The 16921-nt window shown below is 43.1% G+C and overlaps 1 protein-coding gene across 1 annotated transcript; it reads left to right on the top strand.

The window, feature by feature from the left end:
• The first annotated feature begins 1264 nt into the window (after nucleotides 1-1264).
• LOC127291821 (pirin-like protein) lies at nucleotides 1265-4204 on the top strand. Its single transcript, XM_051321147.2, has 7 exons — nucleotides 1265-2425; nucleotides 2517-2643; nucleotides 2763-2812; nucleotides 2937-3004; nucleotides 3083-3145; nucleotides 3314-3417; nucleotides 3524-4204. Exons 1-7 carry the CDS (start codon nucleotides 2296-2298, stop codon nucleotides 4008-4010), a joined length of 1029 nt encoding a protein of 342 aa, XP_051177107.1. The 5' UTR covers nucleotides 1265-2295; the 3' UTR covers nucleotides 4011-4204.
• Nucleotides 4205-16921: the final 12717 nt, after the last annotated feature.

Genomic DNA, 16921 nt, shown 5'->3' on the forward strand with positions numbered 1-16921 from the left:
CTTTCATCTAGTTTGGTGGTCAATCCAAAAAAGAGGGAATTCATAGGGTTTTCGAGGCTGAATCCTCCTCGACGCTCAATTGATCAACCCGATGCTCGATGAGGCAACTTCTTGGCAACACTGAACATGACTGACTCCTTCGGTCCTTCCCTACAGGGTCAGTGTCGATATGGTGGCTCCATATTTGTAGGAATTTGTGGCTTGCATATTTTATATGTTCATTGTTATACTCTTGAAATTAAAACCTCAGTGTGGAGGTATTTATGAAAATAACAGTGAATATTTGATATGGAATTGCACTTAAGGAAATATACTTAAGATAGTCGGTATGGCTATATTGGAACCCAATGTATATAAATAAGTTGGAATATACCTAGAAACAGCATAGAGTGGAACTATCCACGAGATTGACTCTATGGATTGTCAAAGCGTGTGAGTTCAGTTTTGAATTCAAACTTGGCGCACAACTCAAACGTGTTTAGGACCTAATTGATTGAAAGTATTTGAGCTTAGTAATTGCCTGGTAATGATTGTGATTATTTTGAAAAGTCATTGAGTCATATATGAAAACAGATTTAAATATCTAAAATTTAAAGTTTATATAAAAGTTTTTATACTCTAATCTCACCATAAGAGAAATAGAGGGTAGACCGATTAGTTTCATAAACCCTGGATTTCTAACAATATCAGCATTGTGTCAAGATTTCTTAAAGTTTGCTAGCCGATGAAGAAACAAAATCAAAATTTCTGAAATGTTGGAGCACGAAGGAATAAGATTTTGCAGGCGACCTCAATATTGTGGAAACGAGTTTTGAAACGAAAAATCCGAGAAGATATGACGAGGCGCGTGACACAACGCTGACTTGGGCGGCGAGGTGACGACCGCCGCGGGCCAGCACGTCGTCACCCATCTCTTTCGTCAGAAGCAGCCGCGACCGCTGGGAACAAAAAAAAAAAAGAATGCAGCCGCGCGCAGCCCCATGGTCAGCGCGCACCGGGAGAAGCATCTCGCCATTTATTTATGCAGCATGATCGAGCAGCAGAACCACACCTCTGGCCGGGCACAAAAAACCGAAACCGAAGACCGAAGCCGAAATAACCGAGACCGAAACCGAAATACATGCTAAATCGGTCTTCGGTCATCACATCGGTCCTGGCAATCAGGTGACCGAAATATTCTGGTACCGTTCGGTTGTTGAGAGAGAGCGACCGAAACGACCGAAGACCGATAGTTTCAGGCCCAACCAGCCCATCTACACTTTTGCTACCTCCACGCGAGCCCATCTTCTCACTCTCCTTTCCTTCCGCTACTCATTCTCCACTCCTCTCGACCGTAGACAGCAGGACGCCAGGACCTGCGCTAGTGCCGCGCCGCCGCCCCCATCCGCCTCGAACTGCGAGCGCCGTCGCCACCCTCCGGCGGTTCGGCCAACCAGCCAGCAGTCCAGCATCATCTCCTTCCTCGCCCCATCTCCAACCCAGCGACTGGCCGGCACCACGCCACCAGATCTCCGTATTCTATTTCTATGGCTTGGACTCCAACACGTACAGAAAACATTAGATCTTCGTATTGTCATCTATGGCTTATGGCTTGATCTCCGTATGTCAGTATTGCTCACTCTACTAGCTGTTGTTTGAACTAATAACTCGTCTTCTCTGAACAAAACGTATGCATATTCTGTTTCTTTATTAGACTGTTGTAAAATATACTGCTACTGTTAGAAATTTAGACTGATGTACTTAGACTGCTGTAAAATTTAGTGTGAGACTGGTCTGCATCTGGTAGACTACTGCAAAATATAGTTGCAGATTGTTGAAGCATTGGTGTCTGTTTGGACTAATATTTCTATTTAATTCTACTGGTTAGTTATGTATTTTTCTACTGAGATGTAGTTTTCTTGTTTCTGTTTGTAGATGGCATCTGAATTTGAGGATGTGCTGAGCTAGTATGTTCATGAGGATGAGCTGAATGCACGCCAACTTGCCATTGCGAATGCACGTGAACGTGCCCTTGCAGATGCATAAACAGATGAACGTTCCCAGAAATAATCACTATGTTGTGCTTCCATTTCTTATATACATGTGTCTAGCACTTTCTCAATTTGGTCTATATGGTCATGACCGAAGACCGGACCGAAAAGACCGAAGACCGAATACATAAAGACCGGAAAGACTGAATGTATTTTGGGTAGTATTTCTGGATGACCGAAATTTGTGAAGACCGAAGAGACCGGACCGAGCAAACCGAACAAACCGAACGCCCGGGCAGAACCACACCCAGCGACGCCGACGAAGATGCTGAGGCGCTCAGCTTCGTCGTCTTCTTCCCCTATTTATACGGCACTCGCGCGCCTCACCAAGCTCAACAGCAACAACAACAGAAGCAGCAATCGTCTTCTTCTCGCGTCCAGGAAGACAAGTAGAGGCAAGACCACACCGCTCCTCGTACTACTATTTCTTCTCCTCGTCCTCCTGATTGCTGCTGTGACGGTCGTCTTCTTGCTCCCATCCATCAGCGATCATGTCGTCGTCGTCTGCCGCGGTCACAGCACCGTTCGAGAACCCCAGGGCGGTGGTGAGGAAGCTGCTCTCGGAGTCCCAGCCCGAAGGTCGCGGCGCCACCGTCAGGCGGAGCATCGGCAGGTATACCAACACACGATGCACCAATCCCCTCTCCTCTGTCTGAATTGAGTTGCGCCGCGCCAGATGGACTCTGAGTTTCAGACGTCGTGCGTTGACCTCGATCGGTTTCTGAACTGCAGGCACGAGCTCCGGAACCTGGACCCCTTCCTCCTGCTCGACGAGTTCGCAGGTGATTCTCCTCTCTCACTTCACCACCCCCCATGATTCGGTTCGGTTCAGACTTGTGAGTTCTGACGGCCGCTGCGTCCATTTTGTTTTGTCTGACCGATTGCTTCCTCGGCTGCTTGTTTCAGTCTCCAAGCCCGGCGGGTTCCCCGACCACCCGCACCGTGGGTTCGAGACCGTCACCTACATGCTCGAGGTACGCACCCGTGCTCTCTGCTTCGTGTTTAAGTTGCCTGCAAGGTTTTCCTGACATGTCGTTCGTATTCTGATGCAGGGTGCCGTCACCCACCAGGACTTCTCCGGACGCAAGGGCACCATCAGGGCAGGGGATGTTCAGGTATGATGCAATGCCTACTTATGACCGAAGAGATGATCATGTACTTGATACGCTCAATTCTCAGTTATCATTGCAACCTGAATGCTCTAGTGATCATGTACTGGATACGTTCAATTCTGAATACGTACTCTCTTGACATTGCAACCTGAATGCTCTCTTCTTCTTCAGTGGATGACGGCGGGGCGCGGCATCGTGCACTCGGAGATGCCCGCAACCGACGGCGTGCAGAAGGGCCTGCAGCTCTGGATCAACCTCCCCGCCAAGGACAAGATGTATGCTCCACCACACCAAGCCAATCACAAGCAATCCTACTATTCGCATGACGAATAACCAATCATTCAAAACCCAAAACTAACTATACTGCTCCATCCATGGCAGGACCGAGCCCCAGTACCAGGAGCTGCAGAGCAAGGACATAAGCGAGGCCTCGAGGGGCGGCGTGGACGTCCGCATCATCGCCGGCGAGGCGTTCGGGGTGCGGTCGCCGGTGTACACGCGGACGCCCACCATGTACATGTACTTCACCATGCGGCCGGGCTCGCAGCTCCACCAGCCCATCCCGGCGGGGTGGAACGCCTTCGTGTACATCATCGAGGGGGAGGGCGCGTTCGGCGGGGAGGACGCCGCGCCGGCCACCGCGCACCACTGCCTCGTGCTCGGCGCCGACGGGGACGGCCTCAGCGCGTGGAACCGCTCCGGCGCGCCGCTGCTGTTCGCGCTCGCGGCGGGGCAGCCGCTCAGGGAGCCCCTGGTGCAGCAGGGTTTGTTTGTGATGAACACGCGCGCCGAGATCCAGCAGGCCATGGAGGACTACTACCACGGCCGCAACGGATTCGAGAAGGCCAAACAGTGGACCTCCGCATGAACCTCAATGTTCGGCATCCTCTTCTACGCGCCAAAAATGACAAGGAAAAGGCAACTGTTCTTCTATTGATACTTTTGTGTAGATAGAGTGTACCAGTCTTTTGTTTCTTCAAATTTTTTTGCTTTTTTATTTATGGTAAACATTGTTATAAAAGAAATGTGTGTAATAAAGAGGAATTCATAGAAAGTGCTTTTCGTTGCTGGCGCGAACCGCGATCCGATAACTTGACATACACCCTTTTTTTTTGCCCCGTAGCGTGTGGGTCGAACGGGAGCGCCAGGAACGCGCGACGCACAGGAAAAATTGTGTAGGTCCGTCATGGCAACAAGACAACGCCATTCCACCCGTCCTCTTTATCCCAATGACCTAGCGGTTGTGCTCCACCCCCATCGCTGCCTCCAAATCGGTGTCACCGCCGTCCAGGAAGCGATGCATCGGGGCTTGTGTCGGAGCTACATGATCCCAACGCACTCCCCCCGTCCCCCCGTCACGGGACCAAAGCCACTAGCGCTGCCCGAAGAATGCCGAGCCGGAACGATAACGAGACATCAAGCTAGTCTTGGCTCGATTATGTGAGTCTTCCCTTCACGCCACCCCCTCCTCTACACCGGCGATGCGATTTAGGTTTAGGGTTTTTTCAGTGGTTGCCGATTTAGGAAAAATTTACAATTGTGTTCATAGCTTAAAATTATGCCAATGCACGGTTATATATAGTACCCTGACATGGGCTATGCGCCGGAGACCATCGCCGACCCGACATGGATAGGCCTTGCCGATCCTGAGGCGGCCCCGATTTGTCTTATGACCATCTTCCTGAGAAGGCCGTAGCTTTTGAAGAGACGAGCACAAGATGCTTATTCTATATGTGTCCAAATAAAATAGTAAATAGTTCTGTGCTAGATTGTTTTTATTTACTAAGGAGATGAACTAGCTTAAATTCATTCATAACTCATATTTGTAGGATAGTATCAACCGTGGGTTCATGGGTTGCCATGCCAATGTGCGCATTGACTTCTTTGTGGGGGCATGTTCCAGAATGAGATTGAAGAAAAGGACAAGGTGGAAAGAAAAACATTCATGTTTAATGAGGGATATGAATTAATGGATAGATGCCGCCGTGAAGCGTACAATGGAGTAAAACTATGCGAAATTGAAGAAGGGTGCGTATGATTGTAAAATGAGTTGCGCAAAGAGAGATTTACCGCTAGAGGAGAAGAAGATATGTGAAGATGAAAAGAAAAAAATAAAAAGAGAAGAATAAGTTGGAATACTTCTTTTTGATGTTCCGAAAGCTGAAAATGCAAACAAGGATAAGTTGAAGAAGATCCATTAAATTTGTGATGAGTGAGATTTGTATATTGAGGGTGTGCGTTCAACAAAAACAATTAATAGTTGTTTTAAATATTTATGTTCATGACTATGTTCTATGAAGACTATTATGCGACGATATAATCTTCATTGCTAAATGTCACACACAACAAGCACATTTGTGCATAATTCAAACAAATAAAATATCGTACCAACCCGTGTTGCAAGAAGATTAAAATACCATGTCTTGGTGTGTTGTGTTAGGGAGAGATGCAATTTTTTTTCCAAATAAGGGACAGATGCAATTATTACTACTTTATGTGACAACACATCTCTCGCTAACACAACATACCGAGACGTTGCATTTCAAAATCTTTTTCAGGCACAGGTGGATATCATATTTTATTCTTTAGATCAGCCATTTTGAATTACAAATGTGTTTGTCACATTTCGTTTCTTAGATTAGCTATTTTGTAAATTACAAATGTGTTTGGGGCTCAATTTGAGAGGCGTAGGTGCGAACGACAAAGCCCCAAACCGAGGCAATTTCTGCGGAGAAGCCCAATAGACGTAGTATGAAGGTATTAACATAGAGTAGTAACATGACATGTAACTACTCTATGTTACTTTTATAAAATATTTTTATTTATTTATGAAGTATTTTCATGTTTTATGAATAAAAAAATACAAAAGTAATTATGTAATAATAATCTTGAATAAATAAATAAAAATAATTTTTTGCCAAACCTAAAATCTAAAATCCCTTTGGCAGTTTGAGAATATGAAGTATCTTCATATTTTTCAATGTACATCAATTATTAAGTAATAATAATTTTTATGGACAATTATTAACTTTAATTTTTTAAATAAAAAAGATATATAAAATCCCGAATTTCTGCAAAACCTAAAATCTTCATGCTTTCATATTTCCCTTTGAAATTTTGAGGATCTAATAATTGGCTAAACGGGTAAATCCCAGGTCTCAATCGGATGTAACTTTTTCCCACGACTATTATGATATATTATACATTTTTCCGACGTCGTATGCAACTAGAAAAGCCATTTTACTATCTTTTAAACTTTTTTTTTGCAAAAAATGTTAAAATTTCAATTTGTTAATTTTCTCTAATAGTAGGTTGCATAACATACAGGAATCTCAAAACATTTTGTTATTTGAATTTTCTATCATTTTATTTTGTATTTTACAAAGCTAAAGAAGGTGATGCAAGAGGGAGGGGGGTAGAGGGGGTGTGGGGAGCAAAAAACCTGGAAAGCCTTCGGTCCTGGTTAGTATTTCAAATCGGGACTAAAGATCTACCCTTTAGTTCCGGTTTGTAATACCAACCGGGACTAAAGCCTTTCGCACCGGAGGCAGTCGCCGCAATCTCTTTAGTCTCGATTGGTGTCTCCAACCGGGACTAAAGGTCCCGTTACGAACTGGGACTAAAACTTTTCGGTCTCCTAGCCGTTCGAACCGGAACTAATACTGCCATTAGTCCCGGTTCGTATTACGACCGGGGCTAAAGTTCCCAAGGACTTTGGACGGAAGATTTGTTTTCTACTAGTGTACGTGGAGATAATAGACAATAAAACACAAGTTATTTATTTGCATAAACTGCTACAAGGTACAATAGCACTGGGCAGTGCAAATGACCCTAGCAGAATGATCCTGAAACTCACCCTATTTATCAAAATTTCTCAAACAAAAAAAACGTGCAATTGCAGCCAACAACAAACTACTAGCCTTGCTACCTCTATGTTCGATCGTTTCTCCTGCCATTTTCCTTCTGTCGGATGTCCTCACGGCCTTGTTCCAGTGGCTGTTCCTCATGTTCTTGGTTGCCTTCCTTGGCTACAACCTTGTTGTTTACATATCCTACTTGCACACTGCTGTACCCTGCACTAAGGTATGCATGCGTGGTATAGCTATAGCTAGAGAAAACTAGCTTGAAGCATTTTATCAAATAGCTTAACTCATGAGTTTATTTAGTTTGTCGGCATTCTGTAGGGAGAAGCAAGTGAATACACCAACCAATATGCAACACCCCGATGCGCTTGATGGGAGACTAGAAGAGACGACTACTGCTATTGCAACAGGGAATGGCAACGAAGATGGTCTCCAACACAAGAGCTTGGACGATAATAGCAGCACACAGACTAAATTTCCCCACGCAAAAGATGGTGATCATATCAGCATAGAGATAAATAGAGCTCAACAAAGATACATGGAGATCAATGAATACTAGTTGGTTTAAAATTTTACTAATTTCGGGTATTATCAAAATATTTGCAATTCATTCAAGAAATTTTGGTTCATTTAAGCGCTGCCATCCGAATAAGGGCCGCTGAATCATTTCGATTATTAATAGAGTTCGGATTTGTTTCCCTGCTCTACAAAGAAGGGTGAGAATTCCTCTAAAAATGGCTGGGAATTCTGCGCAACGTAAAAAAGGCTAAGACTTTTTTGTTAGGCACTTTTCACGTTTTCTGGAATGGGGTTTCCTTTTTCGACACGTAAATTACAGTCTTGACAATATGTATAGATGTAAACTAAAGTCGTTAACATGTCTATAAAATAGCCTTACTTGTAAATGACTAATTAACTTTTATATAATTCATATTTTTATGTAAATTACATGTTCTGTTAACTCGTATGTACAACTAGATTTCACTGCACCGAAACATTAATGAAGCCTATTAATTTTGGTGAGGGAGGGGCGGCTGCCCCCCCCCCCCACACACACACACACACCCCCACCCCACCTGGTCTTGTGCTTAGCTCAGCCACCAACGTGAACTTTTCTTCAGCATCGTCTAGGTTACCATGCTCGGAATACATCATGTAATAGATCCCATTCCCCCAGACAATCATCGATCAGGCTGCTACGTGGCAGGCAACATCAAATGCACAAGGAACGGTTGTCGATTCAAGAACAACACTATCTTACCTTGCAGATGGAATCTATGATACTGTTATAAGTGATATGAGTTAGTCACACGATACTCCTAATCCTCTTATTGTTTTTAACAAGTAGTTGATCGGTTTATTCATTAATAAGTTATCTGTGCCATTATGAGTTGTCATGCTTTGTTTTTTCTTCTTCTAAAAAGGAAGGTTGAAACACACATTTGCTTTTTTCTTGACTTTTTTTTGGAATGCGAAGCTAGACAAGGCAAGGCTATGAGGAAGGATGACGTGAAGGAATTTGACATAGTAAGTGTATATAATATATATAAAACAAATAATCTAGTTAAATCATAGAAAGATATAGCCCTAATTTTGTTTGCAACAAATATATGCTAGTTATGAACATTAAATTGAGTCCCGTCTGACATCTCCTAACACATATCACAACATAATTACCACATTCTTATAATGATTATTTTTGAAAATTGATAATAAGATATATGGGTGATTTCTCCTAGGGGTGTGTGCGTATTGGGGGGGGGGGGGGGGTGCCCCCATGGTACAAATTAGTAATTTATTTGGATTTTTACTAATTCAACCAAATGTTATATTTTGGATGAGTCTAGTCCAACATATAACTAAATACATTTCTGTCACTCCATGGAAGTACCTCTCATTAACAGCTTGAATATTTTTATTTTCTGAACAAAAGTGAAAACATAAGTAAGCAATAAGTAATTAAGAATCGAGATTTAAAACAAAGTCAAATAACGTCCTCCCTCCGATCCTGAGTAAGTCAAAACGAGAGAAAAAAAAGAGGTGATAATGGATATATTTGTCTACATTAATTCACACGTATCTAGATTTGTGCATCTAGACAACAAATCCAAGTCACTTATATTTCTGAACGGAAGGAGTAATTTATTGTAGCAGGTTACATATTTTTCACTCCAAAATAAATTAGCACTTGATATCCTTTGGAATGTTTGATTACATGAAAATAATATGTATGTTGTTGAACGTAAGCACTGCTGCAACGCCGGTGCTCTCATCTTATCATTTCCAACCGTGTGACACTGTAATAAAGCCACGCTCTAAGTACCATGGTGGGTTCACAATGGCACATGCATGTGACAGTGACTCACCAGACTAATCCCGACGACGTACGGTACGTCACGTCCGGCAAGTTCATCATCTTAATTTGCCAAATTAACACCGAAGCATGTCCGGCAAAGTTGAATTCAGGCAGGCAATCGATCGACCGGGTTCTCGCGCTTGTCGTCCTACTTTCGCATGAGCTTGTGCCTTCCTTCCTCTGACGTACTGGAATGAACGAATGTGCCGTCCAAAATAGGATACCCAGTGGAGGAGAAAATGACAACAACAAAAAAACTAGTACATTTCAAACGATTTTGTTAGGGAGCTATCATTTTTAGTGTTTTTTGACATATAAAAACCACTTCAGGAGTATGGTGGTGACAACAAGCACTGATTTTGCCAATGAGCCGCACCGGCGGTAGCCAGCTGCCTCCACTACCGTCTCCACCTCCACCTCCACCTCCACCTCCACCTCCACCACCAACGCCATCTCCACCTCCACCTGTCGGCGTAGACCCAGAGCTGGAGGATAACAAGGAGTGGGAGGCGGTGGCCATAGCTGTGTTTGTCGCGCAAAAGGCCATGGCAAAAGAGGCACGTCTCCAGACGTAGAGGGCGGAGGAAGAGGCGTGTCTCCAGGTGCAAAGGGTGGAGGAAAAACGACGGTGTGCGGATGAGCTGCAGCAGCAGGAGCGGCGGCGGGAGGAGCTAGACCAGCAGCTGCGGCAGGAGGCGGAGGATAAGGACGACGAGGACGATCTAGACTGGTCCGACGACGGGCCAGACCCGGAGAAGCAGGCGGTGCCGCATAGAGCGATCATGGAGTCCTTCGACTCGCTTAAGAAGTTGCAGGACGCCGCCCGTGTCCGCAAGGGGGCGGAACGGCGTGCTCTCGTCACGGTGCTTCAGAGGGAGAGGTGACACGCGGCGAACGAGCTGCAACGAAGGGGATACGACTACGGGGCAGGGCTGTCGAACGCACGGCCAGTAGGCTAGGGGCTGTCGAACTTCTAAAATATAATTAAATTTGAATGAAAACTTTTATTTTGATGTATTTATATTAATTTGGGGACTCTAAATGGGGGCGGGACTTTGAGAGACGCGTTCCAATCGTGCCACCACTTCAACGCGTCTCTCAAACCCCTGCGCCGATGGCCTTCTTGTGCCGACGACCATACCGGGCCTGTGCTGATGGCCTTTTTTGTCCCGACGGTGGCCGTTGGCATAGGTTGCCCCTTTCTGTTCGAACTATGTGCCGACGGTGAAAGGACACGGATGTCTTTTAGAGGGGGTGAATAGGTGGTTTAATTTTTTTACGTGATGGGCTTAACAAATGCTGAATAAAACTAGCATTTATTTTGTCAAGCCCAAATATATTATGGTTCACCTATATGCTCCAACAACTTATGCTAAACAATACAATTGAATATGTGATAGCAAGATATATAACTTCAAGAACGATGGCTATCACCAAGTAAATTGCATAAGTAAAAAAGCTCAGGTATACAGATAACCGAGGCACGCAGAAGACGATGATTTATCCCGAAGTTCACACTCTTGCGAGTGCTAATCTCCGTTGGAGAGGTGCGGTGGATTAGTGCTTCCGAACTCCACAAGAGGCCTCACCTTGAGGTGTGGTTGCTCGATGCACACCAAACCCACACAGGCCTCACCCCTAGATGCGGTAGTCACACCACACACCAAGCGCCACAAAGGTCTCACCTTTTTCTCTGGTGACCCTCGCCACAAAGGCCTAGGTCACAGTTCCACAAAGGGATTTACTTCGAGACGAAAACCGGGCCTTACACAAAGCTTGGGGCACACATCCACACCTTAATTGGAGGCTCCCAACAAATCACCACAAAGGCCTAAAAGTCGTCTAGGGTTCCAAGAACCCAAGAGTAACAAGATCCTCACTTTGACCTCCACGAATCACCGTGGAGAACTCAAACCGATGCACTAAATACGATGGAAAGAACACCACTAAGATGCTCAAGACCTTCTCTCTCAAATTCCAACAAAGCTACAAAATCTATTCAGGAAACCAGAGAGGAAGAACAAATAGGAAGGGGAAAACTAAATTTCTCTTCCAAGAACTAGATCTAGGGATTCCCTCATAAAGAGGGGAATTTGATTGGTGCAAATATAGATGTAGATCTCCTCTCTATTTTCCTCAAATATGAGCAAGAATCATGGAGCGATTTGAGGGAGAGGGAGCTCTCAAATAGAAACAATGGAGGAGAGCTTGATGAGGAAGAAGAAGACCCTTGAGGGAAGAGAAAGGAAGATCTTAAATAGTAGCCCTCTCATTTCTGCCCGTTGGGGAACTGAAATCGCGACTTGGGCGGCGGTGCTGCTATTTTTGGGCGGCTCTTCCGCCCTTGAAAATACCCAAAATATTCCGATACGAAACTTTTGCATTCGGACTCCGATTTTGATGATCTTGGGCTCGTTGAAATCACAACAACGAGATCTACAACAATATGCATCGAAACATCATAGTGCAGCAGGGGGGATAGAAACAAATGAGTAAATGTTTTACCTATCTATAAAAGACGAACCGGTAAAATCACCAATATCGAAAAAGCAATAGAGAATGCATATGAAATCCATTTTCGATGAACTAGAGCTTGTCATGGAGATTAACACAAGTTCTAAATCCTCTCATGGATGAGAACTGATACGTCTCCGACGTATCGATAATTTCTTATGTTCCATGCCACATTATTGATGATATCTACATGTTTTATGCACATTTTATGTCATATTCATGCATTTTCTGGAACTAACGTATTAACAAGATGCCGAAGTGCCAGTTCCTGTTTTCTGCTGTTTTTGGTTTCAGAAATCCTAGTAACGAAATATTCTCGGAATTGGACAAAATCAATGCCCAGGTTCCTATTTTCACCGGAAGCATCCAGAACACCCGAGAGCCGCCAGAGGGAAGCCCTGGGGGCCCCACACTACACCCTGGCGCGGCCAGAGGGGGGGGCCGCGCCGCCCTATGGTGTGGTGGCCCCAGGCCCCCTCCGAGGCTTCCCTTCCGCCTATTTAAAGCCTCCGTCGCGAAAACCCTATTACGTTCGACGAAACCCACAGAAACCTTCCAGAGCCGCCGCCATCGCGAAGCCAAGATCTGGGGGACAGGAGTCTCTGTTCCGGCACGCCGCCGGGACGGGGAAGTGCCCCCGGAAGGCTTCTCCATCGACACCGCTGCCATCTCCACCGCCATCTTCATCACCGCTGCTGCTCCCATGAGGAGGGAGTAGTTCTCCATCGAGGCTCGGGGCTGTACCGGTAGCTATGTGGTTAATCTCTCTCCTATGTACTTCAATACAATGATCTCATGAGCTGCTTTACATGATTGAGATTCATATGAGCTTTGTATCGCTACTAGTTGTGTGCTACTCATGTGATGTTATTAAAGTAGTCTATTCCTCCTGCATGGTGTAAAGGTGACTAGTGTGTGCACCATGTGGTTCTTGTCGTAGGCTATGATCATGATCTCTTGTAGATTGTGGAGTTAATTATCATTATGATAGTATTGATGTGATCTATTCCTCCTTCATAGTGTAATGTGGACAGTGTGTGCACTATGTTAGTTCTTGGTTTATTTTGCAATGATCTATTATGCTCTAAGGTTATTTAAATATGAACATTATTGTGGAGCTTGTTAACTCCGGCATTGAGGGTTCGTGTAATCCTACGCAATGTGTTCATCATCCAACAAAAGAGTGTATGTAGCACATATGAGAAAGAGTTATTTATTATGCGATCAATGTTGAGAGTGTCCACTAGTGAAAGTATGATCCCTAGGCCTTGTTCCTAAATACTGCTATCGCTGCTTGTTTACTGTTTCTTTGCGTTACTACTGCTGCGTTACTACCGCTTGTTTCTTGTCCTGGGCAAAGCACTTTTCTGGTGTCGTTGCCCTTTGCTCATATATATTCATACCACCTGTATTTCACTATCTCTTCGCCGAACTAGTGCACCTATTAGGTGTGTTGGGGACACAAGAGACTTCTTGCTTTGTGGTTGCAGGGTTGCATGAGAGGGATATCTTTGACCTCTTCCTCCCTGAGTTCGATAAACCTTGGGTGATCCACTTAAGGGAAAACTTGCTGCTGTTCTACAAACCTCTGCTCTTGGAGGCCCAACACTGTCTACAGGAAAAGGAGGGGGCGTAGACATCAAGCTATTTTCTGGCGCCGTTGCCGGGGAGGAAAGGTAAAAGGTACTCACACTTCGGATCTCGGCTACTAAGCTATTTTCGCCGTTGTAAGTACTCGAAGCTATTTCCTTTAGATCCTGCAATTGCATCTTTTTGTTTCTTGTTTACACTAGTTTGGCATAATGGACAAGAATGAGCTTCTTATTCTATTTCCTGATTTAAAACATGGATTGTTTGATGCGAAAATTAAAAAACCTATGGAATCTTATTTGCATGCTGGTAGTAATATTAGTATGAACGCTTTGAACACCATTGTTGATAATGATATAGAAAATTCTAAGCTTGGGGAAGCTGGTTTTCATGATCTTTTTAGTCCCCCAAGCATTGAGGAGAAAATTTTCTTTGATGATACTTTGCCTCCCATATATGATGATTATAATGATAGTGGTCTTTTGGTGCCACCTACTATGGAGAGTAAATTTTGTTGTGATTATACTACGCCTCCAACACTTGATGAGAATAATAATGATAGCTACTTTGTTGAATTTGCTCCCACTACATCTAATAAAATTGATTATGCTTATGTGGAGAGTAATAATTTTATGCATGAGACTCATGATAAGAATGCTTTATGTGATAGTTATATTGTTGAGTTTGCTCATGATGCTACTGAAATTTATTATGAGAGAGGAAAATATGGTTGTAGAAATTTTCATGTTACTAAAACACCTCTCTATGTGCTGAAATTTTTGAAGCTACACTTGTTTTATCTTCCTATGCTTGTTACTTTGCTCTTCATGAACTTGTTTATTTACAAGATTCCTATGCATAGGAAGCATGTTAGACTTAAATGTGTTTTGAATTTGCCTCTTGATGCTCTCTTTTGCTTCAACTACTATTTCTTATGAGTGCATCATTAAAACTGCTGAGCCCATCTTAATGGCTATAAAGAAAGAACTTCTTGGGAGATAACCCATGTGTTATTTTGCTACAGTACTTTGTTTTATATTTATGTCTTGGAAGTTGTTTACTACTGTAGAAACCTCTCCTTATCTTAGTTTTGTGTTTTGTTGGGCCAAGTAAAGTCGTTGATAGAAAAGTTCATACTAGATTTGGATTACTGCGCAGAAACAGATTTCTTGCTGTCACGAATCTGGTCCTAATTCTCTGTAGGTAACTCAGAAAATTATGCCAATTTACGTGAGTGATCCTCAGATATGTATGCAACTTTCATTCAATTTGAGAATTTTCATCTGAGCAAGTCTGGTGCCCTTTTAAAATTCGTCTTTACGGACTGTTCTGTTTTGACAGATTCTGCCTTTTATTTCGCATTGCCTCTTTTGCTATTTGGGATGGATTTCTTTGTTCCATTAACTTCCAGTAGCTTTGAGCAATGTCCAGAAGTGTTAAGAATGATTGTGTCACCTCTGAACATGTGAGTTTTTGATTATGCACTAACCCTCTAATGAGTTGCTTTGAGTTTGGTGTGGAGGAAGTTTTCAAGGGTCAAGAGAGGAGGATGATATACTATGATCAAGAAGAGTGAAAAGTCTAAGCTTGGGGATGCCCCGGTGGTTCATCCCTGCATATTTCAAGAAGACTCAAGCATCTAAGCTTGGGGATGCCCAAGGCATCCCCTTCTTCATCGACAACATTATCAGGTTCCTCCCCTGAAACTATATTTTTATTCCGTCACATCTTATGTGCTTTGCTTGGAGCGTCGGTTTGTTTTTGTTTTTGTTTTTGTTTGAATAAATGGATCCTAGCATTCATTGTGTGGGAGAGAGACATGCTCCGCTGTAGCATATGGACAAGTATGTCCTTAGGCTTTACTCATAATATTCATGGCGAAGCTTCTTCTTCGTTAAATTGTTATATGGTTGGAATTGGAAAATGCTACATGTAGTAATTGCTATAAATGTCTTGGGTAATGTGATACTTGGCAATTGTTGTGCTCATGTTTAAGCTCTTGCATCATACACTTTGCACCCATTAATGAAGAAACACCTAGAGCTTGCTAAATTTGGTTTGCATATTTGGTCTCTCTAAGGTCTAGATAATTTCTAGTATTGAGTTTGAACAACAAGGAAGATGGTGTAGAGTCTTATAATGTTTTCAATATGTCTTTTATGTGAGTTTTGCTGCACCGCTTCATCCTTGTGTTTGTTTCAAATAGCCTTGCTAGCCTAAACCTTGTATCGAGAGGGAATACTTCTCATGCATCCAAAATACTTGAGCCAACCACCATGCCATTTGTGTCCACCATACCTACCTACTACATGGTATTTCTCCGCCATTCCAAAGTAAATTGCTTGAGTGCTACCTTTAAATTTATATCCTCTACCTTTACAATATATAGCTCATGGGACAAATAGCTTAAAAACTATTGTGGTATTGAATATGTACTTATGCATTTTATTTCTTATAAGTTGCTTGTTGTGCGATAACCATGTTCCTGGGGACGCCATCAACTACCCTTTGTTGAATATCATGTGAGTTGCTATGCATGTCCGTCTTGTCTGAAGTAAGAGAGATCTACCACCTTAATGGTTGGAGCATACATATTGTTAGAGAAGAACATTGGGCCGCTAACTAAAGCCATGATTCATGGTGGAAGTTTCAGTTTTGGACATATATCCTCAATCTCATATGAGAATAATAATTGTTGCCACATGCTTATGCATTAAAGAGGATTCCATTATCTGTTGTCCATGTTGTCCCGGTATGGATGTCTAAGTTGAGAATAATCAAAAGCGAGAAATCCAAAATGCGAGCTTTCTCCTTAGACCTTTGTACAGGCGGCATGGAGGTACCCCATTGTGACACTTGGTTAAAACATGTGTATTGCGATGATCCGGTAGTCCAAGCTAATTAGGACAAGGTGCGGGCACTATTAGTATACTATGCATGAGACTTGCAACTTGTAGGATATAATTTACATGATGCATATGCTTTATTACTACCGTTGACAAAATTGTTTCTTGTTTTCAAAATAAAAGCTCTAGCACAAATATAGCAATCGATGCTTTCCTCTTTGAAGGACCATTCTTTTACATTTATTGTTGAGTCAGTTCACCTATTTCTCTCCATCTCAAGAAGCAAACACTTGTGTGAACTTTGCATTGATTCTTACATATTTGCATATTGCATTTGTTATATTGCTTTGCATTGACAATTATCCATGAGATATACATGTTATAAGTTGAAAGCAACCGCTGAAACTTCATCTTCCTTTGTGTTGCTTCAATGCCTCTACTTTGAATTATTGCTTTATGAGTTAACTCTTATGCAAGACTTATTGATGCTTGTTTTGAAAATACTATTCATGAAAAGTCTTTGCTTTATGATTCAGTTGTTTACTCATGTCGTTACCATTGTTTTGATCGCTGCATTCGTTACATATGTTTACAATATGATCAAGTTTAT

The sequence above is a fragment of the Lolium perenne genome, chromosome 4 (genome assembly GCF_019359855.2).
Source record: "Lolium perenne isolate Kyuss_39 chromosome 4, Kyuss_2.0, whole genome shotgun sequence".
NCBI classification, from domain to species: Eukaryota; Viridiplantae; Streptophyta; class Magnoliopsida; order Poales; family Poaceae; genus Lolium; species Lolium perenne.